This window comes from Manis pentadactyla, chromosome 12 (genome assembly GCF_030020395.1).
Source record: "Manis pentadactyla isolate mManPen7 chromosome 12, mManPen7.hap1, whole genome shotgun sequence".
Lineage (NCBI taxonomy): Eukaryota > Metazoa > Chordata > Mammalia > Pholidota > Manidae > Manis > Manis pentadactyla.
The window spans coordinates 93,698,774-93,717,423 of record NC_080030.1 but is presented as its reverse complement, the minus strand read 5'-3'; the positions used below and the strand labels follow the sequence as shown (position 1 = coordinate 93,717,423).

Here is an 18,650-nt window from a genome sequence, read left to right as displayed (position 1 = left end):
GGTAAGAGACAAAACTTAATAACCAGGATGTAATGAATATAGTCAAGATATTGTAACAGCTTGGTATGGTGATAGCTGGTACCTAGAATTGTCATGTATATAAATGTTGAATCACTATGTTGTACACCTGAAACTAATGTAATGTAATACTGTGTGTCAACTACCCTTCAATAAAAAACAATTATCTACAAAAAAAAAAAAAAAAAAGAGACAAAACTTAAGCAAGCTGCCCATTTTGCCTAGCTCCAGGAGGTGGCAGTGGGGACATCCCCGGTTTGTGGGGCTGCCTTGGGTCAGCTGCCATAGGGGGTTAAAATGCAGATTCCCAGTCCCACGCCAGTTATCCTGAATCCATGCGATTTGAGAACTATTGTAATTCCAAGAGACAGGAAGGTGGCTGGGGGAGTCTGAGGTATGTAGGAAGGGCGAAAAGCAAAAGACACCACTGTGAAAAAAAGGACAGTCTGGGAATGAAATTGAGTAGAAACAGCACGGTGAGAAATAAGGCAGATTCTCTTGAACACTTACTACATTGAGTGAGTGAATTCATGAACAAACATGCAGAGTGTTTTGATCCTCACAACCCTGGGAGATAATAGCATGCCCTTTATCATACCGCTGCTGTATATAAATCGGGAAACTGAGGTACAGAAGAATTACAGGTCTCACCAAAGGTCTTGCTTGGGGTGAGTGGCAGCATCTTGATTCACAGCCAGGCAGCCTGGCTCCGGAGCCTGTGTTCTCAGTAAGTACACCATACTGCTCTCGGTGTGAACCGTAACATATGCAGAATTTAGTGAGTGCTTACTACACTCCAGGGTCATTCTAGGTGCTTTTGTCTTTGTGCTTTGAAGTTACTTTCTCCTCATGGCAATTTCATTGAAAAGGAAGAATGCTTATGGAGGGTTCACACGGTTTGCTCGCACAGACGTATCAGTCGGTATTCAGACACCCAGAGACTGGCTCCAGAGCCTGGCCTGGCACCAGTAAGTGGCAATTCCTGGCACCACAGGAGAGGTTTCTGATTCGAATGAAACACCTGCAAGAATATCACAGAGAGCGAGAATGCAGAGAAAGGGAAACCCTCCTACACTGCTGGTGGGAATGTAAACTAGTTCAGCCATTGTGGAAAGCAGTATGGAGGTTCCTCAAAAAACTAAAAATTAAATACCATTTGACCCAGGAATCCAACTCCTTGTAATTTACCCAAAGAATACAACTTCTCAGATTCAAAAAGACATATGCACCCCTATGTTTATCGCAGCACTATTTACAATAGCCAAGATATGGAAGCAACCTAAGTGTCCATCAGTAGATGAATGGGTAAAGAAGAGGTGGTACATATTCACGATGGAATACTATTCAGCCATAAGAAAGAAACAAATCCTACCATTTACAACAACATGGATGGAGCTGGAGGACATTATGCTCAGTGAAATAAGTCAGGCGGAGAAAGACAAATGCCAAATGATTTCCCTCATTTGTGGAGTATAACAGTGAAGCAAAAGTGAAGGAACAAAATGGCAGCAGACTCAGAGACTCCAAGAATGAACTAGTGGTTACCAAAGGGGAGGGGTGTGGGAGGGCGGGTGGGGAGGGAGGGAGAAGGGGACTGAGGGGTATTATGTTTAGTACACATGGTGTGGGGGATCACGGGGGGAACAGTGTAGCACAGAGAAGGGACATAGTGAATCTGTGGCATCTTATTACACTGATGGACAGTGACTGCATTGGGGTATGAGTGGGGACTTGATAATATGGGTAAATGTAGTAACCACATTGTATTTTCATGTGAAACCTTCATAAGAGTGTATATCAATCATACCTTAATAAAAAAGTAAAATAAATAGCATAGAGAGAAAACAGAGAAAGCCCTATAAGAGAAAGGTAGATTATTCAAAGCATACACTTATAGCAAATATAAAGAGAGAATTTTTTGGAAATTTTTTTAGATGAGAATCAATGCAAGTCCCCATCTGCTGGGGGACGCCTTCTCTTGACATGAAAAAGAAATATATCAGGGTTCAGTGTCCATAAGAGCAGACATTCTTGACATAATGATGCGTAGAATTAGTCAGTGGTGGTGAGGATGCGTCCTCAGGCGAGCAGAGCGCTTGGTGCTTCTCAGGAAGCTCTCAGATCTGTCTGTTGCCTTACTTGACGTTCACGGTCAAGTAGGTGTAGGATGTTCCATGGCGAAGCCTGCAATGGTGTCGTGGCCAAAGCTGCCAGAGAGCATCAGATCCCACATGTTATCACATCCTTTTCTCACAGGCCGTGGATGGAAATCAAGCAAATTGTCCTTTCCCCAAGTTTAAGCAAGAGAATCTGGCAAAAGAAGACATTCGTCGTTCTTTATGCAGTCCAGGTTTGCCTCAACTATAAGAAACCCTCAGTCTGTTCAGAACTACAAATTTACATAATGTACAAAAAAGTAATATTATTTTTGTGCTAATAGCTGTTATTTAGAGTGTTTGCTGTGAAGCAAAGACCATCCTGAATACTTCATTGCTTCATCTCATTATTCTTCATATAGTCTTTGCAGGTGGGCAGCCAAGGGTCACAGAGTCTAAGTAATGTACCCAAAGCCCTTGGGCCCAGGGGCCCGTCTGTCTGGGGATGGTAGGAGATGTGGGAAGCAGGTTCATGGTAAGAGTCAAGAAAGTGCTGAGAAGCCTGGCTGCTGGTGCTTTCGGGTGCCTCTCCATCTTATCCAAACCCGACCAAAGAGCTGGCTCTCATGCACACCATTGGGACCACTTGGAGAGAGGGGGTTTTCTCCCCTGTGGCAGTGCAGTTTTGACTTTTTGTAGTGAGTGACTTAGACAATAATCTGTTCTTTACTATGCTTTGCTTTATCTGAAGCGCATTCTGTGGGGTACAAATGGTGTGTGTGAGTGGTGGTGGTGTAGGTGTGTAATAAGATTTATGTTTGAAACAGCATACTCAGTGTCATGAAGCATAAATGTCCCTGCCTTTCGGTAACAATGACCCTCTGAGAAGCCGCCAACGACAGGACAGGGACTTGAAAGGCTCCAAGCACATCATTCCCCCACCACCACCTCCCTTCACCAACCTCCTGCCTCTCCTCCATACTCCCAGGAGAGCGTTTCACCCGTGTGTTACTATTCCAGTTCCATTTGATCTCCTGAACAGTGACAGATGGTCCAAGTGCTTTTATTACCAGATGTGGGACTTAACAGGCTGCTGACCAACAGCCTTAAGCCTCGTGGTTTTAATCATTTGTAAATGGAAAAACAGGAGCGAAGGTGCCCAGGCTTCAGTTGGAAATCTACAAATCTTTCCCAAAGGACCCTTGAGCCAGGTGACTTCCTTGTCCTGGTTAGATGCTGCCTGCTGTGGGTGCTGCATTTTGATGATTTCAGTTGCCAAGTGAACCATCTTGCCATCTAAACTTTGTCCGTCCAGCTGGCATCCCTGCAAAGAAGATGATATTTCAGAACAGAATCATGTTGTCCAAAAGACTCTACTACATAAAAGAAGCAAGCTTCCTTTTACTAAGAACCTTTTCTGTGAAAGTTGTATTTCCCCCAAGCCTCAGGAACTCCCTTCTGTTTTCCTTCCCACCTGTAAGCAGTGTGCCCACTCAGGAAGCAGCCAGGCATCGGCGGAGGTCACAAGAGTGAACAGCTACCTGGCTTCAGATGTTCTTTATTTACAGGCCGCCCTTTCTGGAGGTGGCCTCTCCCAAGGAGTCAGGTTTAATAATCCAGGCTCTTGCATCATAATCCATGGTCAGAGTAATCTACCTTTGGCAAGTTATACATATCAGCACCTGCGAGCAATAACTAGCCCAGAAAATGTGCTAGGAACGATGGCGTTGCTAATAGGGTTCTTGCCTTCCTATGGACACCCGAGCCCAGCATTGCCGCTGACCTCCTGGGTGCACTTCTGACTGTAAATACAGTGTCTTTTGAAGCTAATTCAAGGAGCAGAAATTTTTAATTGTAACACTTAGATGTTCTCTTCTTTCCTCTCTTCTCTCTCTCTTCTCCCTCCCTGACTCTCTCTCTTCTCTCCTTCCCCTTAATCAGAGTTGAAGGCCATTAATAACTGAGTTCAGTTTTTGACAGTCTTCGTTTGTTTGTAACACTAACGTTGGAGTTGACAGGCTTGCAGTCTGCCCTTTGTTCGGCATTTGACTGTCTGTTGTCTTTTCTTAGTCTTTGATTCTCTGTTGTGAGGCTTGACTTAGTCCTTTTCCAAGACAGAAAAATCTCTTGTCAAGTTTTGGGAACTCCCCCTCCCACCCAATGGAGAAGTTTTGGGAAGGGGATCCACTCCCTGTGTTGAACTGTGTGCTAGGCACAAACCTGCAGTGCCTTCTATTAAAATGTAAAATGATCCGTTGAGTCATTCTCCCTCTGGTTTGACTCAGATGCTTTATGGCGCACTTTGCATGTCATTTCTCTGTAATGATTTCCCCGCGGAGAAGGGTGTCTGATAGAATCCAGGCAGACTGAAGATTGCTCTGAGTCAAATGGAATCTTTTATTCTTTTAGTGTTAACCCTTATCTCTCAGTTTCCCATCCTTGCATTTTCCCTGAAGGAACCTTAATGAAGTAAGTAGATTCTCCCCCCCTCATTTAGCCTCCTAATCACTGTCCATAATTTCTTCTCACAGTAGCAACATGGAGCTCTAGGGTAATATTTCTCTGGCTAAAGGGGAGGGAAGGGGATACTGGGAGAGAGTATTTCACACAGATGCCCTGATAAAGAAAAATGTAGAAAAGAAATGACTTCTCTCTGTCCTCTAACTCCTAATAGGCAAGAAGCACATGCTAACAGGAAGCAGAGATGGATGTATGAGAAATGAATATAAATGGAGAACATAGATACAAAGAAGTAGTACCAGAGACAAACTGGAAGTGACAAGATAGAAAAGAAAACTTGCCAAGGGTAGAAAAGGACCTACCCCAGCAGAATAAATGGGGGCTTTGGCTGCACTCTTAGCTGGCAGGGAGTGGGGGGGTGTTACCACAAAAGAACCCAGAGCAAGCATCAAAATATAGAAAAAAGAGCAGGGTAGATGATGCAAAGCTATGTATCCAACTCCGCAATCCCCAGTTCCACACTTCTCCCTGCCTACCCTCCTCTCCTGTCCACACCCACACCCGACCATCACCTGACCTCCACTAGCAATCATCGCGTATCCTGGACAGCCTGGATACATTGACTTCAAAGCATGTAATTCTCTCACCTACTTATTGAGATAAGAGTTTATGCATTATGTTATTGCTATAGCCAAGCCATCACCTTCCCCTGGTCCCTAAGCACTGTTGCCTCATTCAGCATCACTGGGTGAAACTCAGACAGGCGGAGGTGATGGACAGCTGGCTTGATTCCCTAGCCTCGTATCTAAGACGGCTTCTGAGAACCTGTCCTGCACAGCAGAGCACTGCTTTGGAGGGGAGGGAGATCGGGAATAGAGCTAAGTGTTGGACTATTGTCAGTACCAGTGGGCACTGTGTTCCATTAATATAGGGGAATTGACCCTTGATTCATTCTTCCTTTGGGTTGACTTATTTGTAAGGAGGAAAAATTCACACTGTTATCAGGCAAGTCTTCCTCTCTTCTTCATCTCTCCCAAAAGTTATGTAATAGCATTTCTCCCCTCCTGCCAGCTATGCTACTTTGAGCATCTTAACTTCAAAAAAAAAAAAAACTTCTCAAGAACTGTAGTTAGAGAAACTCATGTTTCAAGTTTTTCCTAGATTTTCTGTACTTTCATAGAACTGTAGCAATTAGAGCTAGAAATACCTTGCAGGTCACCTAGTCCATTTCCTCATTTTATAGATCAGGAAGTGGAAGTGCATTGAAGTGACTTGGTTTTCACAAGAGAGAAGATGAAACATGAGATCTCTGAAAATAGTTGTCAGAGGCAAAGCCGAGGCTCAGATTTCTCACCACCTCCTGAAAGCCTATTCTGCCCATTTTTACAGATTCTTACTGAAAATGTACGACTTGGAACTGGTTAGATCTGACTGCCCTTGAGGACCCTCTGACCTCAAATCGTGGACACTAAGATGTGGGTGTGGTTTTTCATTTGAAACTCAAAGCCCACCCTGGGGCCTTTGTAATTAAGTCATTGAACCTGAGGCAGGTTACTTGAGTTGTTAGCCCTTTCTTTCAATGTTTAATTCAGGGGGGAAAAGAAGGGGTTCTTTTACTTATAAAATGTAGTGCACATATAGAAGGTGCCTAAAATGAGGGTATAATTTAACATAAAGTGAACCCACATCCACCTATCACCGATGTCAACGAATAGAATGTTGTGGCAGCACCTCCTGAAGGGCCCTCAGGGACGTTTTCCAATAACAACTCTGTCCCCCTAAGTGGGACTTTTCTCCTAAGTCTTCTCTTTATGGTTTTCCCACCTATGTATGTGTCACTAGATAGTTAAGTTTTGCACATTTTTGAACTTGGTACAAATGGAATCCAATTGTATGTTACAAATTTTGCATCTTCTTCAGCTCAGTAACCAACATCAACTTTGTGAGATACACGCACATTGTTGCATGTGGCTCTATTTGCTTTGTATTCTTCCATTATATTAATATAAAAATCTACCTCGATGTATTTATTCATTCTGCTACCGACATTGTTGTTCCACTGAACAGCACTGCTGAGAGCACTCTTGTACCGAGTTCTTGTCACAGACATGCAGGAGCACCTCTTGCATATAACCTGGGAAAGGAATTACCGGGTCAGAACATGTGCACGTCTTCAATTTTACCAGATAATGCCAAACTGTTTGCAAAGAGTTTGAACCAACCATTCGTGGAGGACAGTCCCTGTTGCTTTACATCTTCCCAAATACTTGATATTGTCAAATTTTGTAGTTCTTTCCAGTTTGGTGGATGTGTGATATATCCTCAACTCTTTACTACCTTCAGATGAATACATAGAGTCTGCTACCAACATGCTAATATTTCTTCCAGCTCAGCCTTTGTGTCACACTCTGCTTTGCATACAGTTTTCAGGTAAATATAGAAGTACTAGTAGTGTTGTCAGGCAGCAAGTCTGGGGAGGTCTCTCCTTGTGCACTAGGTGAAACCTCAGCCTGGACAGGGGAGGGTTCTTGACTCTGATCAAGGAAGAATTCACAAACAGGTCAGAGGAATGTAGGTAAGGAAGGAATTCATTAAAGCGGGAGTGGTGGTGAACGGCAGCAGCCAGGCGGACAGCAGAGAGCAAGGAAGAGCAGAGGAAGTCCACTGAACTCCTGCTCAGCACAGGGCAGTTGTCCTGGCAGCTCCTGGAGCCAGGGTCACTGGGCGTCCAGTGTCCGCTTGGTCTGCATGGTGTGGGGACTAAGCCCCTACCAACCCAGGGTTCACGGGAGCCACAGAGCACTGGATGGAGGAAGATAATGTTCTGAGAACTTCCCAAAGCAAAGAAAGGAGATTTTCAGACAGGCTACTAAAGAGAATGATTGTATAGCTGGTAGTCCCATCTGGGTAACCCAGGCAATGGGAATTTGCAAGCCCAAATCAGAGATCGTAGTAGCCCTTCCCTACTTGTCTGAAGTAGAAAAGAGAGAGAGAAGACTTGTGCTTAAGTCTAGAAAACTGAATGAAGTAGTAAAGTAACAAAGATGATTGCCAGTGGTAAAAAGGGTCTCATTAATCTCCCAAGAGGCTTGGAAGATCTCAGAGACAAAACACAGTAAGTTGAGCAGCAAGACAGCTTTATTAAAGGCAAAGTACACCCCTCAAAGAAAGGGGAGTAGAGGCAGCCTCAGAGAATAGGGACGCTTAAAGGCTTAGGATTCTTATCTTTAAGGATTTCAAGAATGGTAGGTAAAGGGCCTGGGGAATGTAAGCTTGACATGTGGTCTCATGATATCTATCTCCAGGGAAAGACATTATGTCCTCATCCATAGTCAGTCCTCTAGATATTCGTAAGATAAACTTGACACAAGGAATTTATTGATCCTGTTCTTCTCCAAGATAGTGCTTACCCTCAAGCAGTGGAAACCTATCATTTAGAACTGCTTGCCCTGCCTTAAGATAGGGTTGGTTCTTGGCTAATCACTACAAAATATGTTAGGAATCTTATTACCTCCCAACTCCCTGGTTTTTAAAATGGAATCTTAGCCTTAAGATGGAGTCCCTTCTGTTCTTACTGTACTGTTTACATCTTGACATTTTTCATCATAGGCAGGAAGAATTCATCATGATGCTTGTCTCATGTCCCTGCCTCAGTAGTGTCACTGTTTTATTGCTAGATATTTTGGAAGTTCAGCCTCTGTATCACACCCTAGCTATTTTGGAAGTTTGGGTTATTTTATATTTTGGTCTCTTTAAAAGATTACATGAAACAACAATAAAAATTACCAAAAAAATGGGACTTGTGATTGTCACTACATTTTTTTAAGTATATTTTTCAACTGTAGAGTAAAAACCATTGTCACAAACTATGTCACTAAATTTGAACTTCTCCTGAAAGGTCAAGGAAAATGGAAGCTTATGCTGAAGTATGAGAACCATTCAGAGCTATTAAGGATTTGATGATACAATTGCAAGTGCTTCCTCCTAACAACCAGCCTTAGATTTCAGTTCCCTTGGCATTAATGCAAAGGCACGCAGATGGCGTGTTTCAGTAAATAAAAACTATGGAACATTTCAGCCGCTCCATGTCAGGCTCTTACTTTAGCTATCTAAGGCATTAGAGACATTAAGTGACAGGCACTGCAGTTTTCCATTATGAAATACTGAGACTGGATTGCTTTCCACTTTAAGTAAGAAGTTTGAGTCTTCATGCAATTGAAAAGTGTTTCCAATCCAAAAGTACTTTTAATAGCCTATGTACTCTAAAATTTCTGTAGACTTGATAACCCTCTTTTGTAAAAACTCACCCTTACCGTTTCATAGTAAATAACGTTTTTTTTAAAAAGCATGCTTGATAAGAACAGAAATTTACTCAGCAATTACTAAATAATTTAGTGTTTGATCCACAGAAGTATTTACTTAATGCACTGTTTCTAGGGGAAATGTGGTTGGAATTTCAAGTGAAACGGCTTATAATTTGGTCTTTTTCATTACCTGCAAGGCTTATTCATTTTTCATCTGAAACATCGTAGGCATGACAGGCTGTCTGAAAAACTAAAATTGTGTGTGTATGTGTGTGTGTGTGAATTGCAGCTTTTCAGATTTCCCACTGTAGAATTTTTTTCTTTTTTGGGTTTTTTGATTTACACTTTTGCTTTCAGAACTAAGTTTTAGATGTTTTAATTTCTGAATGTAAGTCAGTGGTGAGTGAAGAGTGAATGAGTAAGTTAATAAGTGAATCCGTATTCATTAACACCATCCCTGACTGATAAGAGTTGTGGTCTGTGTAGCTTTTTGACGGGATGAGCATACTATGATGAAATAATAGTAATTAACTGTTACTGCTGAACTATATGATAAGATGATTGGGGTATGTGTATGTACATGTGCAGCTGGGGTTTTTGGCCTATAAAAAGAAGAATGAGATCCAGCCAAATCCAAAATCAGAACCTTTGGAAAGCTTCCTTGCAATCCGATTTCAGCTAACGTCTACACGCTTTAACACATTGTCTAATGCTTAACGTAAAGACTGGCTGTCAGAGTCCTGCATGCTATTCTGGGCTCTGTTAACTCACTACAAAGTATTTCATTCTTATATCCCATGGGTCCTGGTACAGATTTCAGGATTTGCTTCATTAGGAGGAAAAATGTTTTTAAATTAATATTAGTAAGGCAAGTGGAAAAAAAAGAAAATTTAATGGGACATAATGCAGTGATGGGAGAAACAGAATTCAGGTTGGCATTGGTCAGTCAAAAATAGACAAATTGGAGGGAGGTGCTAGAAGCGCACCCACAATAATCGGAGGGTGGTAAAGGCTGACTGATTTCTAAAAGAAGAAGAAACAAAATGTTCCATTTTGCCTGAAGAGGGGCCGTCAGGGAGGAGTGTGATAAGATCCAATAGGAATGCAAAGGCCCAGGGGAGGGAGTGATGCTGGCATGGCCTAAGGAGGGATTATCCAGGAACTGGTGTCATAAAGAAAATCCTCAGACAGGTGAAAGTCTAGCAACAGCTTCGTGGAAATGATAGATTTTAGATTATTCCATTCGATGAACAAATCTAATATGTTTTTAACATCTTCTAAAACTCTCTGGAAGGTTTAATCCGAAAAACAGACAGCCACGTTCATGTCACTATCAGAGCCTGCTTCATCTTCTTGGAGTGTATATACATCTCCTTTATTTTTCCCAAACCCACCCTATTAGCAAGATACGAAGTCTTTCCTTGAGGATCGCCGCCCCCCCCCGCCCCCTGCCCCAGCTGCGTTAGAGGTGGAAAGATGCCATTGTGCTTGTGTCCTGGAACGTGAGGGCCCACCCACTGCCCTCGCCTCACCTCTAGTCAATGACCTCTCCTGCCCACGGGGAGGAATCCCCTCCAGGCTCTCCATGTGGCCGGGCCCCCACTTGTGTCTCAGGGGAACTCCACACGGGGTTCCCAGGTGACATATTCTTTCAGTTTATACTCCCTTCTTTAGCCATGGTTCCAAAACAAACCTCTGGGCTAAGATATTCAGGACTGAAGGAGCTCACAGCATCAGCTCCACTGTTATGCCCAATGTCCTCCTAGGTTTGGATTCCCCATTTCCCCCATGCAATTTCACTTTGAGGGACTTGTTCTCTCCCGGGAGGCTTGGGTTTCTTCCTGTGTATTGTCCATCCCCATTCCCTGTAACCAGCTCTGTAGCAGCGGTTTTTTAAGTCATGCTGCATCAGCAACAATAAAAAAGGGCACACAAATGATCTTTATAAGGTCAAAGAAAGCTAGCTTCTCTCAACTAAAATGACAGGATCCCACTCCCTGTGATCAATCAGCTATTTCTTTTATAGACCTTAGACTCATAGAATTGTAGATCTGTAAGAACTTTGCAGGTCTTCCAGTTCAGACTTTTCATTTTACAAACATGGAAGCAGGTCCAGAGAAAGGTAAGCAGTCTACCCAAAATCCACAAAGGTGTTCAGTACCAGAGCTGCACCAGATGCCCTTGACTCCCGGCACACTCCTCTTCCCACTGCACCTCACTTTCATTTCCCTTTTGATTTTCTTTCCTTTCATGTTTGACTAAAGAACTTAATGACTTTGTATCCTTCTCTTTTCTTGATATAGGTGCTGCATTTGTATGAATTACCCATAAGTAGGCTGGAACAATGAGACATCTCTTACAAATCTCCTGCTTCTCACTTACATCCTAGAACATTAATTGTTCCACCCAGTTTTGAGTGTTCCCTGCTATATGCAAATTTCTGTAATTTAAAAAAAAATCCACAGACTAATTGAGAAAATTGAATGTCATAGGAGGAAGAGTAATATTTTGAGAACTAATAATGGAGGAAGTAAATCAGACTTAAAACCCTATATGAGAGATAAGAAAATCCTGAAAACATTCCATGGAAAAGAAGCCAGAATACAAAATATTTGTCTTCTTACTAGATACCAAATAACTTTGCAGCAGTTAACTAGTCATGGAAGCCATGTAAGCTTAGTTTTACAAAACAAATAAAATATGTTTATTTTATACAATGAAATACAATGAAACAGTGTTTTTTAAGACACTGGATGCTTTGCAACAAAAGACATTGATCCCTAGGAGAAGGAAACCAAGCTGAGCATCTGCAGGCAGGACACAGAAAGGAAGAAGCAGAGAGCCTGGCTGACTCCTGAGTTGAGGAGGTGGAGTCAATGGTCTTGAAAGGCTGTGGTAGCTAGAGTTCAGAAGGCAGGGTAGCAGAGAAAAGAAGACACAGAGAAAACTCCAGCAATCTGCCAGAGGGTTTCCCTTAAATATTCTGCAGGCACTAATTAACACGTGTGTCAGGAAAGTACTGAAAATGGGGAAAGAACCCCATATGATCAGAAGGAACAGTACTTAGCACCCACGAAGACCAAGAATAATAATTGTTCCTACATAATTCAAGAGGCATTGTGTAAAGTACTTAAAGCATCTTGAATCAGTAGTGGGGAATAGGGAGCCCTAGATTAAATTCTGCTATTCCCACCTAACAGATCTCAAAGGCAAAACCTGAAGGATCAAACTGCTTCCACATAACTTAGTCCTAGGACAAAGCTTAAGAATATTTATAGAAACACAAAAATATCAAGCATCCAACAAGGTAAAATTTGCAATTTCCACACGTACGTAAGAAGCAGGAAAATATGACTCATAGTGAAGAGAAATGTCAATCAATCGAAACTGAACCAGAATTGACACAGATGTTGGAACTAACAGACAGAAATAATTATTAGAACTGTATTCCAAATGTTCAAGAGGTTAGGAGGAATGATTGAATATCGTAAGTGGAGTCATAGAAGTTAGGAAAAAAAGTCAAACTTTTAGAGATGAGAACCACAATTTCTGAGATGAAAATTACTGTGAAATGAATAATGGCAAATTAGATACTGCAAAAGAAAAGATTAGTGAACTTGAATGCCTAGCAATAGAAACTGTCTAAAATGAAACACAGAAGGAAAAAATGTACAGAGCATTTGTGAGCTGTGGGACAATTTCAGGTATCTGCATTCAGATAATCTAATAAATCATGGCTGACATATTTCCAAATTTGATAAAAATTATAAACTCACCCATCCCAGAAACTCAAGAACCATGAAAAAAAACTACATGAAAGCACATCCTAATCAAGTTGCTCAAAACAAATGATAAAGAGGAAAATGTAAATGTAGCTAGTGTGCAAAAAGATTATATACAAAGGAACAAAGGTAAGGATGAAGGCAGATTTTTAATTGGAAACCATGAAAGTGAAAAATTGGTACCATGATCTTTTTCAAAGTACTGAAAGGAAAAAGAACTGTCAATTTGGAATCTATATCCCATGAAAATAACTTTCAAAAATGAAGGCAACAGACTTCTTAAGAGAAACAAACACTGAAAGAATTCATCACCAGCGCTTAGGTAGTGAATGTTTATGTTCCAAAAGTCATCTGTTGAAATCCTAACCTCCAATGTGGTGGTTTTTGGAGGTGGGGCCTTTGGGAGGTAATTAGGGTTAAATAAGATCATGAGGATGGAGTCCTTCTGATAGGATTAATGTCCTCATAAGAGGAGGAAGAGAGACCAGAACTTCACCATTCAAGAACACAGGGAGAAGGCAGCCATTTGCAAGCCAGGCATAGATCCCTCACCAGGAACCTTGATTTTGGAGTTCCCAGCCTCCAGAACTATGAGAAATAAATTCCTGATATTTAAGCCACCCAATCTCTCATATTCTATTACAGCAGTCCAAACTAAGACACAAACATACTTACAGTACAAATGATTAAAGAAAGTCCTTCATGCAGAAGGAAAATATCTTTGTGTTAAGTTGACTTCCAAAATATGTGTTAAGTAAGGCCTCCAGTCAACAGGCTATTAGTAGTTAACTGTTTGGGGAGTCAGAAGCAATGCATGGATTTTTAATGGCATGGAGTGTTGGCACCCCAACACCAATGTTGTTCAAAGCCAACTGTTTATCTATTAGAATGAAAGCCTGTCCATACCAAGTGGTAGCAAGGATGTGAAAGGACTGGAATTCTCATATGCTGCTGTTGAAAATGTGAAATGGTACCATTAGAAAGCAGGAGCAGTTTGATTAAAAAGTTAGACGTACACATCCCAAATAATCCATCCATTCACCCCTAGGTATTTACACAAGAAAAATGACAGCACATGTTCATACAAAGATTTATACACTAATTCAGAGCAGCTTCATTTGTAATAGCCAAAATCTGGAAACATCCAAATATCCATCAGTAGATGAATGGATAAGAAATTGTGCTACATCCATACAATAGAACACTACTCAGCACTAAAGGAAACAAATGTTTGATGCAAGCATGCAACAACACAGCTGAATCATCAAATAACTGTGCTGAGTACAAAGAGCAAGACATAAAGGAATACAATTTGTATGATGCTATTTTTAGAAAGTACAGAAAATGAAAACTAAAGTATAGTCTCAGAAAGCAGACCTATGGTTTCAGGGGATGGAGCACTGAGGGGTGCAAAGGAAGCACTGTTGAGGGGTATAAAGAGACTTGGTGGTGGAGGATATAGTCACTTGATTATGATGACAGTTTCATTGTTACATGCATAAGCAAAAGCATACCAGACTGCACACTATAAATACATGCAGTTTATTGTATATAAAACTGTTAAAAAATATGAATAAAGCCAAAAAGAGTGTAAGACTCACTATTGGAATTCATGCTGTAGTAAACATTACTGGAAAACTGTTATGTACTTTAATTATTACAGATACAGTTTTTTAAAAATACATCGGTGGACACTCTTTAAACCAAAGAACTCTTTTGTAAAAGTAATCTTCACTGTTAAACACATCTTTTTTATGATTCCTAATATATATTATGTTTCCATAGAGAGGCTGTACATCAAATCTCCTGGGATAATGACAGCATGGTTCCACCTCCTTTCAAGAGTTTTTCATGAGCAACAATAGGATTCTGTGGGTCGTGCTTTGTCTGCAAGTGGCGGAGGGCACTTGCAGTGCTGGCGGTATCTACTCTGTACACATACAGTTTAGTTCACTTGTTATGTATCATCATTAGATATTTACTGTGCTCGGCATCTTAGCCAAATTGCAACCTGGGAACTTACATGTACTTCATCAAGAGAGCATTGCAAATACTACACCGTTTTTCATTTCCTCTTAACACAAACCTCAATTAATACTTAAATTAGGACTATTTCTATGTGGAAGTTCGTGTTCAGATGGCTAGCAAAATCAAAATTACCAAGTTTTAAAGTATGTGTGTGTTCTAATTGTTTTGAGTGTTCCATTGAAAGCCACAGCTTTGTTTCTGTGGGGTAGAAGGATGCAGTAAGTGGAAAAGATCAAAGTCAGCCATAGGACATGACTTTCCAGTTGTGTTTTCTGAGCTCACTGCGCTAACTAGCATGAAGATGCTGACGGGCAGTTCTGCCCCTTTCTGCCTCGCTCATGGCTCAGGAACCGTGCCTTCTCTCACCTTCTCACCTTCTCTCACCGACTCGGATAACTGTGCTGACCCGGCCTTCCTTTCTTCCAGGGTGTGAACGGCATGTCTGTGGATGAGAAGCCTGACTCCCCCATGTATGTGTATGAGTCCACAGTCCACTGCGCCAACATCCTCCTGGGCCTCAATGACCAGCGGAAAAAGGATATTCTCTGTGACGTGACTCTGATCGTGGAGAGGAAGGAGTTCCGGGCCCACCGGGCTGTGCTGGCCGCGTGCAGCGAATACTTCTGGCAGGCGCTGGTTGGGCAGACGAAAAATGACTTGGTGGTCAGCTTGCCTGAGGAGGTACAGTAGTTTGGTCTGTCTGTGCGGTTGCTAATGGAGGCTTACTGATCTGTAGACAGTTGGCTGAGTAGGAGCTGGAAGGTGGACCCTGTGCCATTTCCCTGCTCTGGGGCTGATGTCCAGGTCACTCACACATTGTGTTTGTGGCATGGCCAGTTTCTGTCTGATGCACTTAAAGTTTCAGAGGCATGAATCTGAACAGAGGATCTTTCTTAGGGGAACTGAATCTCCCTGTGGCTTATAGTTTCTAGTTCACTTACGCTTCGGGTTCTGAGTAGTTCAACCAAAATTTGGTACTGTCCTAGCTGTGGGATCTGAATCACTGGGACTGTTGCTATGATTTTTCTCTTTCAAATGGTTGAAGGGGCATTTGGTTTCCGTTGAGAGTAAAAGAATGAAAGTATTCACAGCACCTTCCTTGACTGGGGGGAAAATAAAAGCAAGTGGTAGTTTTCAGAGTTAGTATTGTAGGATTCTTAGAAGTGTATACTTGCTTTTCTCACCATTGCTGAAAATACCCTGCTGAAGTTTCTTAATTGCTTCAGTGAGTCCAGTCATTTCTATACTTTGGGGACATGAGTAGCGGGACCTGCTTCTGTCCAGAGGTGATACTCACCTGGAGGATTTGAGCTGCAGGAACTCCAAGGACGGGTTCACAAGGACATTAAACCATCGCCCTTTGAACTGTGTATACGGTTCCTCTTCTTCCATCATCCTGACTCCCCTTCATATTCATGGGACTAAGGGTAACACTGGGCAGCAACCGTAGGCTTTGTGTCCAGGGCCAGCAGCATCCCCTGCGCACCAGCCCAGCGTGCCGCACTGGGGCCGCCACCACCAGAGCTGCAATCTGTGCACTGCACAGCTCGGGGTGCAACTGACACCCACAGTCTGTGTGAACAGAGCCCCAGAGTATTTTGTGACCCACAGCCGCTCCCCACAACAACCCTAGGGGAAACCAGAGACCCCATTACCCTGACAGGAGGTGCTAACAGATACAACTAACATTCAATGTGGGGAATCACAAACCCAAATGCCTCAAAAGGCCTGGCAAATAATATACGTGAGGTAAGGCAGGTTATGTGTAAGATAGGAAGTGTATTGTATGTACCAATAAAAACTAAAGCATTCAGAAAAAAAAGGCAGCAGGAAGTGGTGGGGCAAGCACCTGCTCCACAGAAAGGCATCCAGATTCTCCATAAAAAGCAAATAGGCAAACAAGACATGGGGGCGCCAGAGGGGGTCCCCAGATCCAGTCCTTTGTTAAGCAACTTATGCTGTTACCTCTGCAGAGCAGGAGAGTGGCCAGCTAATAATATGGGGACTGCATGAGCAACTTAGCATTTTCACATGAGTGTCTTTTTTATGTGCCCACATAAAAGGCTCCTTTACCACTCCTCACACCCCTAATAACTAGATAACTAGAAAGATGCCAATACTGGAAGCAAAAGGACAAATTGGTTGAAGATAATGTCATTGGAGCCTGGGTAGAGAGGGAAGCTTATGTGCCAAGCAATGTGGCAAGGCCAAGGAATGGCAGCTATGGTGGGACCTGGGGTCCTGGGCTGGATTTTCCTCATCCGCATTTAGTGGGTGCATACTTACCCCTTCGTGAGGTGAGATAATAAATATAGAAGTTCTTGGCACAGTTCCTATCCCTATCAAATGTTAAGATATTTTTCTTTTTGTCTAGATAGGCAGTAAGTACACCTTTTGAATTTACTCCAACTCTAGAATTCCATGCAAACATTTGGAAAACATCCACTTATCCAGAATGGTCTTGAGGGGGAAGGGGTGGGACTTACTGTTAACTTATTATCCATGTCTGTTTGAGAGCCACTTCACTTATGCTTTTTACTGGTTTTCAAAAAATTAGATTACATTAAAATCATATTTACAAACGAAAACCAGATTTTATATAATTTCGTTTCTCTTCAGTGCCTGCTGGCCCCACTTTGAGTCTCCCTTGAATATGTGCCCTCAATCCTGGCCTTCCCCGAGTTGGTTCTGGGATCCTCATGTAGTCCCTGTGCCCCTCTGAGCCCCAGTTCTTGTCTGTAAAAACCCCTAAAATCCTGACATCCTTGAATTATTTATCATAATACAAGATCAAGGCAATAAAATTCAAGGGAAACAGGTATATCAATGCATATGACATTAAACCTGCAGGTTTCCTTTTTGATCAAATCCCTGAGAATTGCTTATTTCCTTGGCCTCAGGCACGCTTTAAAGTAAGGGGCACGCTGTGTAGACATCACGCAAAAAGCTGCTGTTTGACCTTGTGTTCCAGTTAAGTAGGAATATGTTATGCGTTGATCTTCTCTCTCCTTAGGCACCTAAAATGATTGCTATCCGTATGTCATCTGCATTTCTGAACCGTTAAAACATCCTGGTTTCTCATGTATCTGAAACCTTCAGATATAGGTAGCTATGAATATAGTATCAGTAACCCAGCTCAAAGTCTCTTGCTGACAAGGCCCTGCAGGCCAGCCCCAGTGGCATTTCCCTTGCGGGTCTGTAATTATTTCTGAGGCCTCCTTCCTGGCGCCCTCTCGCCCTGCTCAGAGCACCCTCCTAAGGCCTCAAGCGCGGAACATTGTGTCTCACTCCTTGCTGTGTACACTGAAAAGTCCTTGCAGTCTTCATGTCATTGGCCCTCTTAGTTCAGTGAATGACTTCATAGAATTTGAACCAAGTGGTGAATAGACAAATATCCCAAACACTACTTTGGAAAATAGCTGCCTGGAACTAACTGACATTTGGTTCACATGATAGAAGAAAAAACACTTGGAGTAGCTCCTTGGAAATCCTGAAGCCCCATCACAATCCTGTCACTGAGTTCAGATCAGCTGCTGGCCCTGTCCCAGCCTAGTTCACACTTGGCCCACCTCTGCACCCACCGGCCAGCCAGCTACTGTGCTTCTCGGGGCTGGCATGGCTGAGTCGGAGGGCCCCTCCTTAACTTTGGAACTTCCAGATACAAACTGCCACCCCTCTCCTCCTCTGCTCACCCGACTCTGGGCTCCAGCTGCGGTGCAGCGGTGCAGTCCTGCCCCCCAAACCCTGACTGCTGGGGGGCAACGTGGTTACCAGCGAGTTAGAGGCCTCCTTCAAGAAGTCAAGGGCAAATTGAATTGGCTTGCTTTTTCCCGCCTAAAATGGAATGACAGATAGTCTCTAGAATTTGTATGACATGAGTGTTGGTCCCCCATTGGAAACCACACCCAGGAATGTGTAGGACATAGTAGGAGATAAGGCATTGTACTTAGGACTTTGGTTAA

At 42.5% G+C, this 18,650-nt stretch overlaps 1 protein-coding gene across 4 annotated transcripts in view; it reads left to right on the top strand.

Annotated features, from left to right (window-relative positions):
* Positions 1-18,650, top strand: part of BACH2 (BTB domain and CNC homolog 2) — a 309,960-nt gene that overhangs the window by 220,024 nt on the left and 71,286 nt on the right. For all 4 annotated transcript variants that reach the window (XM_036896821.2, XM_057489419.1, XM_036896828.2 and 1 more), the window contains one exon: positions 15,115-15,369. In XM_036896821.2, the coding sequence (XP_036752716.2) occupies positions 15,115-15,369 (255 nt within the window). The remainder of the gene's footprint in view (positions 1-15,114; positions 15,370-18,650) is intronic.